We start from the raw sequence: 14639 nt of genomic DNA, 5'->3' as shown, positions 1-14639 counted from the left end.
AACCAAACTGGGGCAGAAAAAGATACGAACTCGTTAGCATTGGACAAGGCATGTCGTGCAACAACATGAGCGCCCCTGTTCGCTAGGCGTGGAGAAAAAGACACTTTATAATCATGTCGACTACTTAACAAAGCCTTACAATCCTGAATAATTGACCCATAAACAGACAAGTCTGGATCAACAAATTTGACACTATTAACCACAATCAACGAGTCACTTTCAAACAAAACATTAATACAATTAAGATAAACACACCAATGCAATGCATCACGTAGAGCTAACGCTTCAGCTTCCTTAATGTCATCGATAATTGGGATTAGGCGACTACGACAAGCCATGAAGGACCCATCGGAGGATCTAAGTAGAGCTCCCACCCCACTCCGAGACTCAGCTTTAAAGGTAGCCGCATCACAATTGCATTTGGCAAAACCCAAATGGGGGCGAGACCAACTAATATGTCGTACCTGTGTCGCTGCCACCCGCGTCGTGTGCTCGTGATGATGGGCAGCAGTGCCTGCAGTTGCGTTTGGCGCTGGCCGTAGCTGACAGTTGCTGTTTGCGTCTTCGGTGATGGCAGTGGGCAGCAGGCGCTGCGCAACAGGGCGGACAGGAACCGCGACACTTGCCTGAGGTGCTGGGGTTGGGCGGTTTTGTACGGTGACAGAATCGGAGTGATCCGCTGAGGGCGTGGAAGGATGTCGGACAGCAAACGGAAGGTTCTTCGACTGAGACTGACGCCAAGCAGCAAGGTAGTTACCCGCAAGAGAGATCACCGTTTCTGGTAATTGGACTTTGCTCTCCCACACTATCTGATTCCTTTGGTTCCAAATTACCCAAAGCGTCATTGCCACCTTGGTTATGGTGTCTTGATTATTGGACAACAGTACCTGCAAAATAGAACTCGTTAGATAATCAGGTTGGAATACATCCGTATTGATCCCGGATAGGTTCCAACATTCCTGGGCGTATACACAATCCACAAAGAGGTGATGATCATGCTCAGTATCAGAATGACAGAAAGAACACTGCGTTGGGATTGACAACCCCATCCCTGCCAATCTATGTCTAGTAGCCACACAACCCGAGGCTAACTTCCATACAAACATTCTAACTTTTGGAGGAACGTGCATCTTCCAAATTCTACTCCACCCATCATCCTGATTCTCGCCACCATAATCATCACAAAGCGCTCTATAGCCCGATTTACTTGTATACATGCCATTTTTGGTAAAATTCCACATTGGTCCATCTTCTACTTCTCTAATTGGCAACAACATCCTACACACAATTCTGGCATCTGCCTCGGTCAACAAATCCTTCACCTTCCCTCTATCCCAGATTTTCCTACCTTGAATAAACAGGTCAGCCACTTTTGTATCATCCTGCTGCATAACAGCATCTCCCAGGACCATAAATGGGCCCATAGTATTTACCAATGGGTCTTTCCACACATATATTGACTTACCATCCCCAATTCTCCAACGAACTCCCAGTCTCAACACCTCAATGGCTCTCCAAACACTCGTCCAAACAAAACTAGGATTATTGCCCAATTTGGAGGAAAGAAAAAGGTCTCTAGGAAAATATTTACCTTTGAACATTCTACCCACTAAAAAATTTGGAGTAACCATCAACTTCCAAGCCTGTTTGCCTAATAAGGCAAGCTTGAATTTTTGGAGGCTCCTAAAGCCCAAGCCTCCATCTCTCTTATCCATGCAAAGTCTGTCCCAACTCTGCCAATGAATCGATCTCCTACCCCCTGGTTTCATACCCCACCAAAAGGAATTCATTATCTTCTCCAAATCCAGACAAAGGGATTTGGGCAGTTTAAAGACACTCATACAAAAGTTGGCAGAGCCTGTGCAACAGCCTTAATTAGCACTTCCTTACCCCGCAGCAGATAGAAATCTAAAAGACCACGCACTCAGTCTTAGTTGCCCACGTTAAAGGTGAAATTGTACTATTTTAGACGTTGGGGTAAAATAGCTCCTAGATGTAAACCTAATGGAGTATTTTTTTGCACCTTATTCCCTTAATAATAGAAGTGGGGATTAATATTTTTAAATTTGATTAAATATTTTGATTTTTTTATCCAGCTTGTACAAAATATAATATAAATTAAAATTCACGTTCATTCATATAGTTGTTATCTGTTACTAATAAGTGATGCATATGTTAAGGATCGTTTGGTTGAAACTTCGGAATCGAAATCAGAATGTATGTGAATCCTAATCGCAATAGCTATTTATTTATAGATATAGAGGTTAATTAATTAATTAATTTTTAAATTGAGATTGAATTGTTTTATAGATATAGACTAAAAAAAAAAAAAAAAGTTAGTGGACTAAATTTATAACTTAACCGTATGTTAAATATATTCGAATATAAGATTTCCCCCATCTTGAAATTGAATAGGCTGAGTTGAACCCTAGTTTCTGCTTTAGATTCTCATCCATTCTTAGTTCTTAGCTTCTCAATTCGCATTAATGGCTAATCATTTCATTAGAAATGTCATGTTCCCTCACCTTCGATTACGTTTTCTTCATTCTTCTGGTCCACCATTACCCACCACCGCCGCAACTTCTTCACCATCGTTTACTGTTGATTTCCTCATCAATTCATGTGGCCTTTCGTTAAAATCAGCTCTATCTGTCTCCAGCAAGTTTCAGCTCAACGACAAGACTCCACAAAACCCTCAATCTGTACTTCAACTCCTCAAATCTCATCATTTCAGCGATAGCCATGTCGCTCAATTAATTGTGAAATTGCCTCGAGTTCTCAATTGCAGAATTCACGACAATCTCAAACCCAAATTTGAGTACCTCGTCAAAATTGGCTTTGAAGGTGAGCTACTTCCCCAGATCATTTTGTCTAATCCGCATATGTTGGAAATGTCTTTAGTTTCCCGAATCAAACAGTCTGTTCAGTTCTTGAGGTTGTTTTTAGATAGTGATGAGAAATTGCTTGTGTCTGTGAAGCGCGCATCATGGTTATTGGGTAAAAATTTAAAGATTATATTGCAACCAAAGGTTGATGCTTTAATGAAAGAGGGAGTGCCTGCTCATGTTGTGGAGAGGTTACTAATTTTGCAGCCAAGAGTTATACTCCAAAGTCCTGAAAGGTTGATTAATACTGTGAATTCTGTTAAAAATCTGGGCTTTGAAACTACTGATACAATGTTCATACAAGTTTTTAGAGTGATGATACAAATGAGTGAGTCAACTTGGAAGAAGAAAATTGAGGTGATGAAGAGTATGGGATTTAGTGAGGACGATATTCTAAAAGCTTTCAAGCGGTTTCCACAATGTTTAGCTTACTCTGAGGAGAACATTAGGAAGACATTGCATTTCTACTTTAATACTATGAAGTTGGAGCCTCAAACTATAATTGTACATCCCAATCTACTTGGGTATTCAATTGAAACAAGAGTTCGTCCAAGGTATCATGTTTTGAAGGTTTTGGAGTCAAAGAAGCTGATAAAAGGGTACAAGAAGTTACAGATCTTAAGGATAGGTGAGAAGAAATTCCGGGCCAAATATATTGATCAGTTCATAGATGAAGTCCCTGGTTTGTTGGAGTTTTATCTTGGTGTGAAGGAAGCCAATGGCTTGGTGCTCGATTCAGAAGAAGTAAGTTTTCATTTGCAATGAAAATAGATTATAGTTGTATGGATAATCCTAAGTATTCTTAACTTCACTAATTATGGTTTTGGTGGGTTAATTTATGTTTCAAATAATATTAGTATTGAAAGAAAATCTCTCTTTGATTTGAGTCATTATGAGCGTGAGCTTCATTAACTTGGAAATCTGGCGAAGTGCAGAATGGTGGTATAACACCTCACTTGCACTGCTTGTTAGAAAAGACAACAAATTACAATTTTGGTAATTTTTACTACTCACAAAATCAAATGTTGAGTAATGGTGTCGAAACAAATTATTTTCTTCTACTTGTTTTGTATTTTCAACTTAGAGTAATTTTGGGCTCAGGTAACTTAACCCTTAAAATGGGACTCTTATTTGGACCTAGAGAGTGCCTGTGTACCCTTGGCCGTTGGAAACCAGTCCTTATAGAGATGGTTCCACCCCTGCTCACCCTTATAGGGGTGGTTAAGGTGTCATCCTTGGCTGTTGGGAAGGGTGGTTCCACCTCTGCTCACCCCTTCATCTTCATCTGTAGGGTATTTGTTGTACCCCTGATAGAATCGAAAAAACCGAACTCAAAAGAAATAGGAAATATATAATTGAATTGATAAGATGAATACTAAACAAATCACAAACGCATTCACTGTTCCCTTATATTTTCAAAATTTTGTGTTTACCCTTTAAAGTTGCTTAAAGTAACCTATTGACTCCTTGAACTTTCTTAAAATGACCTATTAGCCCGTTGAACTTGCTTACAGTGATCTAGTCGTCCCTTTGACTTGTTTGTAGTGATGCACACTTCAATTTATCCAAAATATTCTCTTTCTCTGCGGGAAGACTTCACAAAACCCTCAATTTGTACTTCAACTCCTTAAATCTCATCTTTTCAACGACACCCATATGGCCCAATTGATCGTGGAATGCCCTCAAGTTCTCAATAGAAGAATTTACGACAATATCAAACCCAAATTTTAGTACCTCGTGAAAATTGGCATTGAAGGTGAGCTACTTCCCCATGTCATTTTGTCAAATCCGGATATTATGGAAATGTCTTATAGTTTCCTGAATCAAACTGTATCCGATGCTTGAGGTTGTTTTAGATAGTGGTTAGAAATTTCTAGTGGCTGTTAAGCGCGCTCCATTGTTATTGAGTAAGAATTCGGAGATTCTATTAGAACAAAATCTTGATGTTTTAATGAAAGAGGGAGTATCTGCTCATGTTGTGGAGAGGTTCCTAACTTTGCAGCCAAGATGTTTATTCCTAAATCCTGGAAAGGTGATTAGTGCTGAAAAATCTGGGCTTTAAATCTATTGATACAGTGTTCTTACATATTTTAGAATGATGATACAAATGAGTGAGTCAACTTGGAAGAAGAAAATCGAGATGATGAAGAGTATGGGATTTAGTGAGGATGATGTTCTAAAAGCTTTCAAGCAACATCCACATTGTTTAGCTTTCTCAGAGGAGAACATTAGGAACACATTGCATTTCTACTTTAATACTATGAAGTTGGAGCGTCAAGCTATAATTGTACGTCCTACTCTACATGGGTATTCGATTGAAAAAAGAGTTCGTCCGAGGTATCATGTTTTGAAGGGGGTTTTGGAGTCAAAGAAGCTGATAAAAGGGATCAAGAAGCCAACGCCCATAACAATAGGTGAGAAGAATTTCCATGACAAATATATTGATCAATTCATAGATGAAGTCCCTGGTTTGTTGGAGTTTTATCTTGGTATGGAGGAAGCCAAAAGCTCGGTGCTCCATGAAGAAGAAGTTTTGCTTTGAAAATGGATTCATATTTCTTTGGCGAAGCAGAATTAGTCTTAACTTCGCTGATTATGGTTTTGGTGGGCTGATTATTAAATTCAATTGAATACAATGATGATTTCTATTGTTGTGTTGCCATGACTACAGTAATTTGGTAATTGTTATTACTCCCTACCTTTCATCTAAATTCTTAAGCTTCTAAAGATATTTGATTTCCTAGTTGCAAGCATGAGCTTGTGCACGAGTTGTTTGGAATCTTCCCTCCATTCAAGCTCTATTAACGAGGCTTTTCTTTCACTTATCGTGCAAGAAAAGCTTAAATCTTAATTGAATCAGAATGTGAAAAGTCCCAAAACACTGCTTTTTCCTCCTAAGACTAGAGTGGGAAGGGGCTCGGAACTTTTTTATTCATTTAAAAAAGAAAAAACAAGTTACCACCCCCTCTAATTCATCATGAAAATGCATTTACAATTTATTTCAGATTTTTACGAAATGCATTTCCCATTTCTCGAGTCTATTTCTAGTCGAAATAGAGATGAGCCGACTATATATAGAGCCAACCGACAGGAAAATTTGTTGTATCAATAGACGGGAACGGGGATGCGTCGGAAAATTTAGAAAATGGTTAAAATTGTACACATGACTGGAAATATAGAGCTGACCGGCTTTAATAGAGCCAACCGGGTCTATTAGAGCCGAGCGGCTTTATTCGGTCAAAACTGTACATTTTGGATTTTAGAGAATTTTTTTCCTGTAAATGGGACTTGAATTCTCAGTCCAAATGTATAAAAGAAAAGCTTAAATCTTAATTGAATCAGAACGAATAACCTTGTTACATTTTCTGCTAAGTTATAGCAAAGAAACAGGGAACAGAGAATGTGGGATAGAGATGATAACATCAACAGAGTGTTTCACAGAAATGATAAACGGGCATTGGAATTGTTTTCGACTGTTTGTTTAACTCCATTACTCACCCAGAAATGCAAGTTGGTGTTCTTGAACTCAGTGAGAAATACATCTTCTTGTTCTGTGTTTTGAATTGCCATAGCCACATGAGCAGACCAGCACAGACAAGGTAACTTTTCCAAATATGAAGTTTTTGTATTCCAAGACTGTATGCATAAACTTGTGTCAGCAAATGAGATGAGCTGTCGGATATCTTCTATGTGCTTGAATTCTTTTACTTTGCTTACACTTTAATTTTGGAATTCCTCTAATAATGTACTTATAGTGTCTTAGAAAATCAATAGCTAATTAATTCATGAGGAATTAATTCTGGTTGTCCTCGAGTTTAGTTGGGTTCCTTCGGTTGTTCTAGGGATTAGATGTGGTTTCTTTTTGTTCTTTTGTGGATTGCAGACCAGTGAGTAGGCTAGTTATTTATTTTCTGTTACCTGCAGATTCATTTCTCTTTATTAATTGATTTCGTTATGAAGGGTAGAAGCTCCTAGCAGAGCATTGAGATAATGATCAATCAAAGTTTGCATTTTTGGCTTGGAGGTGATTTCTAATTCTTACAACCTACAACTATCAGTTATTTGTGTTATTTGAAGAGAGGAAAGATCAATTTATTTCTTCCTGCTACCATTTCCTATATCCAATGCCAATTATAATATTTGAAAGCAAAAAGCATCCCGAGGCCCCTAATCATTTTGATTTTGTACCTTTCCAAGTCTCTTTCCAAGTCTCTTCTGCACTGCTCCTCAGATAATGGTATATATTGAAAAGCAACTGTGCAACTTAATAATTTATTTAAGGGCCCCTGATAATTCCGATTTTGGTGGAGTGAGCCTCTGATCTTTTATTTCATTGACCCCTCAATAGCACATTCTGCATATACCTATACCTTTGCTGTTATTTTTCATATGTTTTTAATGTTTGATGGGATTTGTGTTAAAACTTCATGTCTAAGATGAAAGAGTGATTTGCTCTTTGTTGTTGATGTTTACGTCCCTGACTTATGATTTTGTGAATAAATTATGATTTTGCTCTTTTCAAAGTCTCTTATGCACTCCTCCATCACTAGCCATGTGTTAGAATAATAAGGTGGTGGCTTAATACTTCATTTGCCTACTGAACTTGTCCAAAATGGTTGATTGGTCCCCTGAACTTTCAAAGTGTCTCGATAGCCCCATGAACTTGCATAAAATGTTCAGTTAGCCCCCTGAATTTGCGTAAAACATAATTAATTGATCACTCGGTTGTAAAAAAGTAAGTTAAATGCGGAAAATGTATTGCACGCGTCTTAAAAAAAGTAAAACAATCAAGATCGGGGTATTGTGGTTGTAATATTAGAGAATACAAGGTTTATAGTTGAGCAAATAATAACTTCATTTTTACTCTATTGTTGAATTATGTAATAACATTCTAAGACACGTGGAATATATTTTCCGCATTTATCTTACTTTTTTTACAACCGAGTGATCAATTGATTATGTTTTACGCAAGTTCATGAGGCTAACTGAACATTTTATGTAAGTTCAGGGGGCTATCGAGACACTTTGAAAGTTTAGGAGGGCAATCAACCATTTTGGACAAGTTCAGGGGGCAAATGGTGTATTAAGCCTAAGGTGGCTAAATGTTGTTGTACATGCACGTCCCAAGCAACGCAATTGTTAAGCACAAGCCGTCTCAAGCAACGCAATTGTTAAACACAAGCCGTCTCAAGCAACGGTAGTCATATACATGAACAGTCCTAAACAACCAAGGCCCTCTAAACCCGTAAGTACACCACATTCACTATAAATACCCCTGTAAAGGGAAAGTATAGGATCTCTCCCTGATGCAGGTCCGATAATCGGAATAGTAGCAGCCCTAGCTTGTCTGGCCTATTAACCCTGAAGATCCCACATTGATCCTTTTAAACTTATAAAATGGTTCCCATCCTAAGACTCGAACCCGTGACCTCTTGGTCACACGACAACAACGTTTACCGTTGCGCCAAGGTTCGCCCTCCTAATTATATACATAAAAAAAATCAAAACCTAAAAAAAAGAAAAAGAATAGGAGAGGACGATTATATGAAGGCCTAACGTGTGTCGTTAACGAAGAAGAACAAATTAATGGTAAAAAAAGTTTAACTTTTCTTTTGCTGATTTAACAAGTTAATGGCGAATGAGTTCTCTTGATTGATTTACCTAATAAGCGATTAGGCTGGAAAAGTGCACATTAATTTATTCATTGTATATAAATTAGCCTAAAATTACTTTTTATGTTTAATCAAAACCAAAACAGAAAAATACAAATTATCTACTAGGAGAGGAGAGGACGACGACCTAACCTAGACCACGAAGCAAACTTGTTGGGAGATTTTGGGATTTCGTGCTCCAAGAAATGAGGCCATTGTAAAATCTTCTTTCTTTCAACGAAGAAGCAAAGTATAAGTTATAAGCAGGGCCAAGATCTACTCGGAGCTTGATGAAGGTTGATGAAGAAAACAATTTTAATGGAGGTTAATGAAGAACCAAAAGAGATCAAATGAGAATGTGAGAAGAGAAATTGATTTAGATAGAAGGTAAAGTCCTTGATGAATTCACAATCAACTAAAGAAATTAGAAACCCAATTAATAGAGAATCAATTTTAAAGAGGGAATTATAATTGACATTCTAAAGAATTCTTGAGATTTTTCTTAGATTTTAGGTATTCAACGAGGAAGAAATTATTGTAGAGATAGAATAATGAAAATGGAAAGTTAGCGTAAAATTGTATTTACAATTGATGTGGGTCCCATATTTAAATTAAATATCCAATAAAACTATGTCACCTCATGATTTTTAATAGTAAACCGGTTGTAGCAAGTCATAAATATTATATTTTCACTTATCCTAAGCTCAAGTATTTTTTTGTGGTAAAATAAAATCTAAGTACCAAAATATAAAATATGATAAAATTCAGATACCATAGGTGTAATTTACCTATGACTTATCTGATGATGTTTACTGGTCAATCTCGAGGAATGACCACTTCAATGTAAATTATTTTTATAATTCTTTACGAGGCTTCCATGGTGGATGGGTTGGCTTTATTTTGTTTGGAAATAATTCTTGCCTCCTTCACGCGCTACTTTGTTTTCGTGTGTCACCTATTGGTACCTTCCTACCCAAGATTCATTATGAAGGCGGGGATTGGTTGTGATTTCTCGTTTCTGTTTGTGATGTCAAGCGAATGAAACCTTAGATCAAAATTTTATGCATTGTTCTTCTACTTTAGAGGTTCGAAAGTTATTTTGAATCTTTTTCATAAGGTTATTTGTATTGACACGATGTTTTCAATTTTTTTTTATTACAATGCATTTCTTGTCCGTTCTTTTAATTGTGGTGTTTAGATTTCAGCTATTGTGAGTGTTATTTGGCTTATATGACGAACAAACAATGAGGTTTTATTCGAGAGTAAAATTCTGAATATTTTTTCTTTGTTGCAATGCTTGAATAAGGAATCAAATTTAATTAGTAAATGTTGCATGTTTAACCTTTTTAAGGATCATCATATTCTTAGAAATTTGGATGTGATGGGTAGAGTTTCGGCTGCTCCCTGGATATAGAAAGTGCGTTGGAAGCCCTCTCCGATGGGGTGGATGAAAGCCAATACAGATGATTGATTTTTAGGAGCTCATAGAGTGGCAGGTTTTTATGGCATTTTTCGGAATGCTAGGGGTTTCTCTCCTGGAGCATTTGCTATATCCCTATTCAGTCTTGCTTCGCTTATATAATAGAGTTGAGAGAGGTTATTTTGTAATTAGCAGGTCTAAGGATCGAGGATGGCATCACTTTTGTTTGGAAGTAGAATCAACTTATGTTGTTGATATTTTCAAGAGTAAATGCTTCATAGTACCTTGGGAAATTATACATGACTGAAATCATCATCTTTCTTTAGGTTCGACAACGAAGAGAATTGGGTGGAACATGATCTAGTTAAGCATAGTACTTCTGCTCCAGAGAAATTATTGTGGAGCTCGACGTTGGATTATGTTTTTGATTGGTTAATGATGATATGGGTAGTTTACGCCGATTTCGATTTCGTTAATTTATTACCTTTATTAGGGTTATTTTTTATAACTTTTTATTTTTTATTCTATTTTATAATATTTGGACCCATTGTTAAAGGCTTTCTGGAAGTATCAATCTAGTTGAGATGTTTATATTGTTCTTTCATCGTTTACTAATTTTTATTTTTATTTTTATTTTGAAGGTGGTTTGCTAAAAACTCTATAAAACTAAAGAAATAAACTCTAAATTTGTTTTTAATGTGAAAAATGGTAATATTTGTCCGTAACATTTTCAATTTGAAGATTTTCTAGATTAAAATAATACATAAAAAAAAATACTAAGATCAGGTAATAAAACACATAAAACAAAATTCTTACCTAAGCTTATAGATGGAGGTAAGGGATGTAAACGGGTCGGGACGAGACGAGGCGGATAATGCATTTTCTATTCCCGTTCTCGCGAACTAAACGGGGACAAACTTATCACCATCTTGCGGGGATCCTCATTCCCCGTTTACCGATGTTCCAAAAACGTTATCCACATTTTTCATTCCCCATTCTCCGCAGAGAATGACTTAATAAATTGAGTGGTCGTGAGGGAAATCATTAGAAGCACCTGGTTTGGGAGGAGATTAATGGAGATAATGAAATGTAAAATTTTAAATTAACCTTGTTTCAGAGCTTTTTATTGAGAATAAATAGAAGTAATGTAAACTAGTTTTTTAAGTCGCGTTTATATTCCATCAACTCCCAATGTTAAATTTTAACATTCATTTCTATAAGTTGGGGTTAGATGCGATGTTATAGTGGTTCAATTATAAACGTTTATAAAAGTCTTATTTTTAGTATCAATCACATTTCTATCAGATTGATAGGTCATTCTTTAGAACTTATGGAATAAAATACTGTATATTCCTTGTACGTTGATTTCGTTGAATGAAACTTACTTTTCTTTAGAAAAAACATTCATTTTCTTCATTTGTCTTTTCCTTACATTGTCTCTTTCTCCTCTAACTATCGGCTCCATGCCAACTCTCAAAACAAAGGCTAAACGACGTTGTTTTATTTGTAACTTTCCCTTGGTTAGATTCAAATAAGATGTCCCATTTCTGAAATTGAATAGAATAGGAGAATGGCTGAAACCTAATTTATGGATTCCATACGATTCTCATTCAGTCTCTTCGATTGATCTTTAGGAGCTCATAGAGTAGCGGGTTTTTATGGTATTCTTCGGAATGCTAGGGGTTTCTCTCATGGAGCATTTTCTATCCTTATTTAGTCTTCCTTCGCTTATATAATAGAGTTGATAGAGGTTATTTTTGCAATTAGCAAGTCTAGGGATCGGGGATGGCATCACTTTTGATTGGAATTAGAATCAACTTATGTTGTTGATATTTTCAAGAGTAAATACTTCATAGTACTTTGGGGAATTATACATATCTGCAATCATAATCTTTCTTTGGATTCGACAACGAAGAGAATTAGGTGGAACATGATCTAGCTAAGCATAGTGCTTCCGCTCCAGAAAAATTATTGTGGAGTTCGACGTTGGATTATGTTTTTCATTGGTTTATGATGATATGGGTAGCTTATGTTGATTTCGATTTTGTTAATTTATTGCCTTTATCAGGGTTATTTTTTATTCTATTTTATAATATTTGGACCCATTATTAGAGGCTTTCTGGGAGTATCAATCTAGTTGAGATGTTCATATTGCTCTTTCCTTTCCATCGTTACTAATTTTTATTTTTATTTTGAAGGTGCTTTGCTAAAAACTCTAAATTTATCTTTAATGTGAAAAATGGTAATATTTGTCCTTAACATTTTCAATTTGAAGATTTTCTAGATTAAAATAATACATAAAGAAATATTAAGATCAGGTAATAAAACACATAAAACGAAATTCTTACCTAAGCTTATAGATGGAGGTAAAGGATGTAAACGGGTCGGGTCGGGTCGGGTCGGGGTGAGGCGGGTAATGCATTTTCCATTCCCGTTCCTACGAACTAAACGGGGACAAACTTATCACCATCTCGCGGGGATCCTCATTCCCCGTTTGCAGATGTTCCAAAAACGTTATCCACATTTTCCATTCCCCATTCTCCACGGAGAATGACTTAATAAATTGAGTGGTCGTGAGGGAAATCATTAGAAGCACCTGGTTTGGGAGGAGGTTAATGGAGATAATGAAATGTAAAATTTTAAATTAACTTTGTTTGAGAGCTTTTTGTTGAGAGTAAATAGAAGTAATGTAAACTAGTTTTTTTAAATCTCGTTTAGATTCCATCAACTCCTAATGTTAAATTTTAACATTCATTTCCATCAGGTGGTGTCAGATGCGTTATCATTGGTGGAACATATTTATCAAGTACACTTTCATTATTCTTAGAGCATCTCCAATAGAGGGTGCCTAAAAGAGTGCAAAAACTTAACACATAATCCCAAAATATAATATTTTATTGTCTATTTCATCCACATCACTTTTGGCAACATTTACTTAAAAAAATGCTCCAATAGAGGGTGCTTGAAAAGTTGCCATTATAATCCTATAAATTATTATTTTATTATAAATATTAAAAATAAAAGGCTCCAGATTTTATTATTTCTAGGAGAAGTACGACATATTTTATATTAAAAAATAATAAACAAGGTTGCCAAAAATTGGCAACTTTCCTTGGCACCGATAATTACTCCAATAGTAGGCACATTTAAAAGTTGTCAAACATAATGTCACATCAGTTGGTATTCTTTTAGGAACTCTTTATTGGAGATGCTCTTATTGTTCAATTATAGGTGTTTGTAAAAGTCTTATTTTTAGGGTAAATTTCGAAAAAAACCTCTGTGGTTTCACTTTTTTGCAGAAAAAGGACTGTGGTTTTTTCTTTTCAAATACATGACCGTGGTTTATTCTGTTACACTATTTACGGATTTGGTGAAGATGTCGTTTATTTGCTGACGTGGCGAAGGGCAAATATGGGTTTTTAAAAAAATTGGGGTAAATTTTTAAAAAAACCCATGTGGTTTCATTTTTTTTGCAGAAAAAGGACTGTTTTTTTTTCTTTTCAAATACATGATTGTTGTTTATTCCGTTACACTATTTACGGATTTAGTGAAGATCTCATTTATTTGCTGACGTGGCTGAAGGGCAAATATGATTTTTTTTAAAAATTGACCAATGAATTTTTTATAACTATTTTGGGTCTACAATATTGACCAATAGGTTTTTATAACTATTTTGTGGCTACAATATTGACTATAAAATCTCACAAATCTCACATGGTTGTTCAAGGCCTTTTATAGTCAATTTTTTAAAAAAATCCATATTTGCCCTTTAGCCACGTCAGTAAATAAACGACATCTTCACCAAATCTGTAAATAGTGTAATAGAATAAACCACAATCCTGTATTTGAAAAGAAAAAAAACCACAGTCATTTTTCTGCAAAAAAGTGGAACCACAGGTTTTTTTTTGCAGAAATTTACCCCAATTTTTTAAAAAATCCATATTTGCCCTTCGCCACGTCAGCAAATAAACGGCATCTTCACCAAATCCGTAAATAGTGTAACGGAATAAACCACAGTCCTGTATTTGAAAAGAAAAAAAAAACCACAGTTATTTTTCTGCAAAAAAGTGAAACCACAAGGGTTTTTTTTTTTAAATTTAGCCATATTTTTATTATCATTGACATTTTTATCAGATTTATATGTCTTCATGTTTTAGCTAAGTCTTCTCATTCATTGTTGTATCAGTTGAATGAAACTTATTTTTGTTTAAGAAAAAAAAACATTCATTTTCAGGCTAAACCACGATTGTTTTATTTGTAACTTTCCCTTGATTAGATTTAAATAAGATGTCCCATTGAAATGAAAGGCCTAATACATAAATAACCTCCTAAACTTGTCTAAATGTTGCAACTACCCCCTCCAACTTTCAATTGTAACAACTTACCCTCCAAACTTATCCAATTATAACAACTTACCCCTTAAACTTATCCAATTGTAAAACACAACTCCAAATTGCTGATATGGACTGCAACTGAAGAAACACGTGAAATACAAAATCTGCAACACTCGTGGAGTATGATAATCAGATCTTTGGCGTGATACGAATCCGGAGAAACTTTTTTACGGTTGCTTCAAATACGGGGTAAAAAAATTCCCAATTTGGAGTTATGTTTTACAATTGGACAAGTTTAAAGGGGTAAATTGTTACAATTGAAAGTTGAGGGGGACAGTTGCAATATTTA

At 35.7% G+C, this 14639-nt stretch overlaps 1 protein-coding gene across 3 annotated transcripts; it reads left to right on the top strand.

Annotated features, from left to right (window-relative positions):
* The first annotated feature begins 2414 nt into the window (after positions 1-2414).
* On the top strand, positions 2415-7291 carry LOC136224654 (transcription termination factor MTERF8, chloroplastic-like). Of its 3 annotated transcripts, none has more exons than XM_066013045.1 (2): positions 2415-3629; positions 6265-7291. In XM_066013045.1, the coding sequence occupies exons 1-2, from the start codon at positions 2487-2489 to the stop codon at positions 6445-6447; spliced, it is 1326 nt and encodes a 441-aa protein (XP_065869117.1). In that variant the 5' UTR covers positions 2415-2486; the 3' UTR covers positions 6448-7291. The 3 variants fall into 3 exon arrangements, with proteins under 3 accessions (XP_065869117.1, XP_065869119.1, XP_065869118.1); XM_066013047.1 differs by having other exon boundaries at positions 6259-7291; XM_066013046.1 differs by having other exon boundaries at positions 4980-7291.
* Positions 7292-14639: the final 7348 nt, after the last annotated feature.

This window comes from Euphorbia lathyris, chromosome 3 (assembly GCF_963576675.1).
Source record: "Euphorbia lathyris chromosome 3, ddEupLath1.1, whole genome shotgun sequence".
Classification (NCBI taxonomy): Eukaryota; Viridiplantae; Streptophyta; class Magnoliopsida; order Malpighiales; family Euphorbiaceae; genus Euphorbia; species Euphorbia lathyris.
This window is presented reverse-complemented; position numbering and strand designations above follow the sequence as displayed.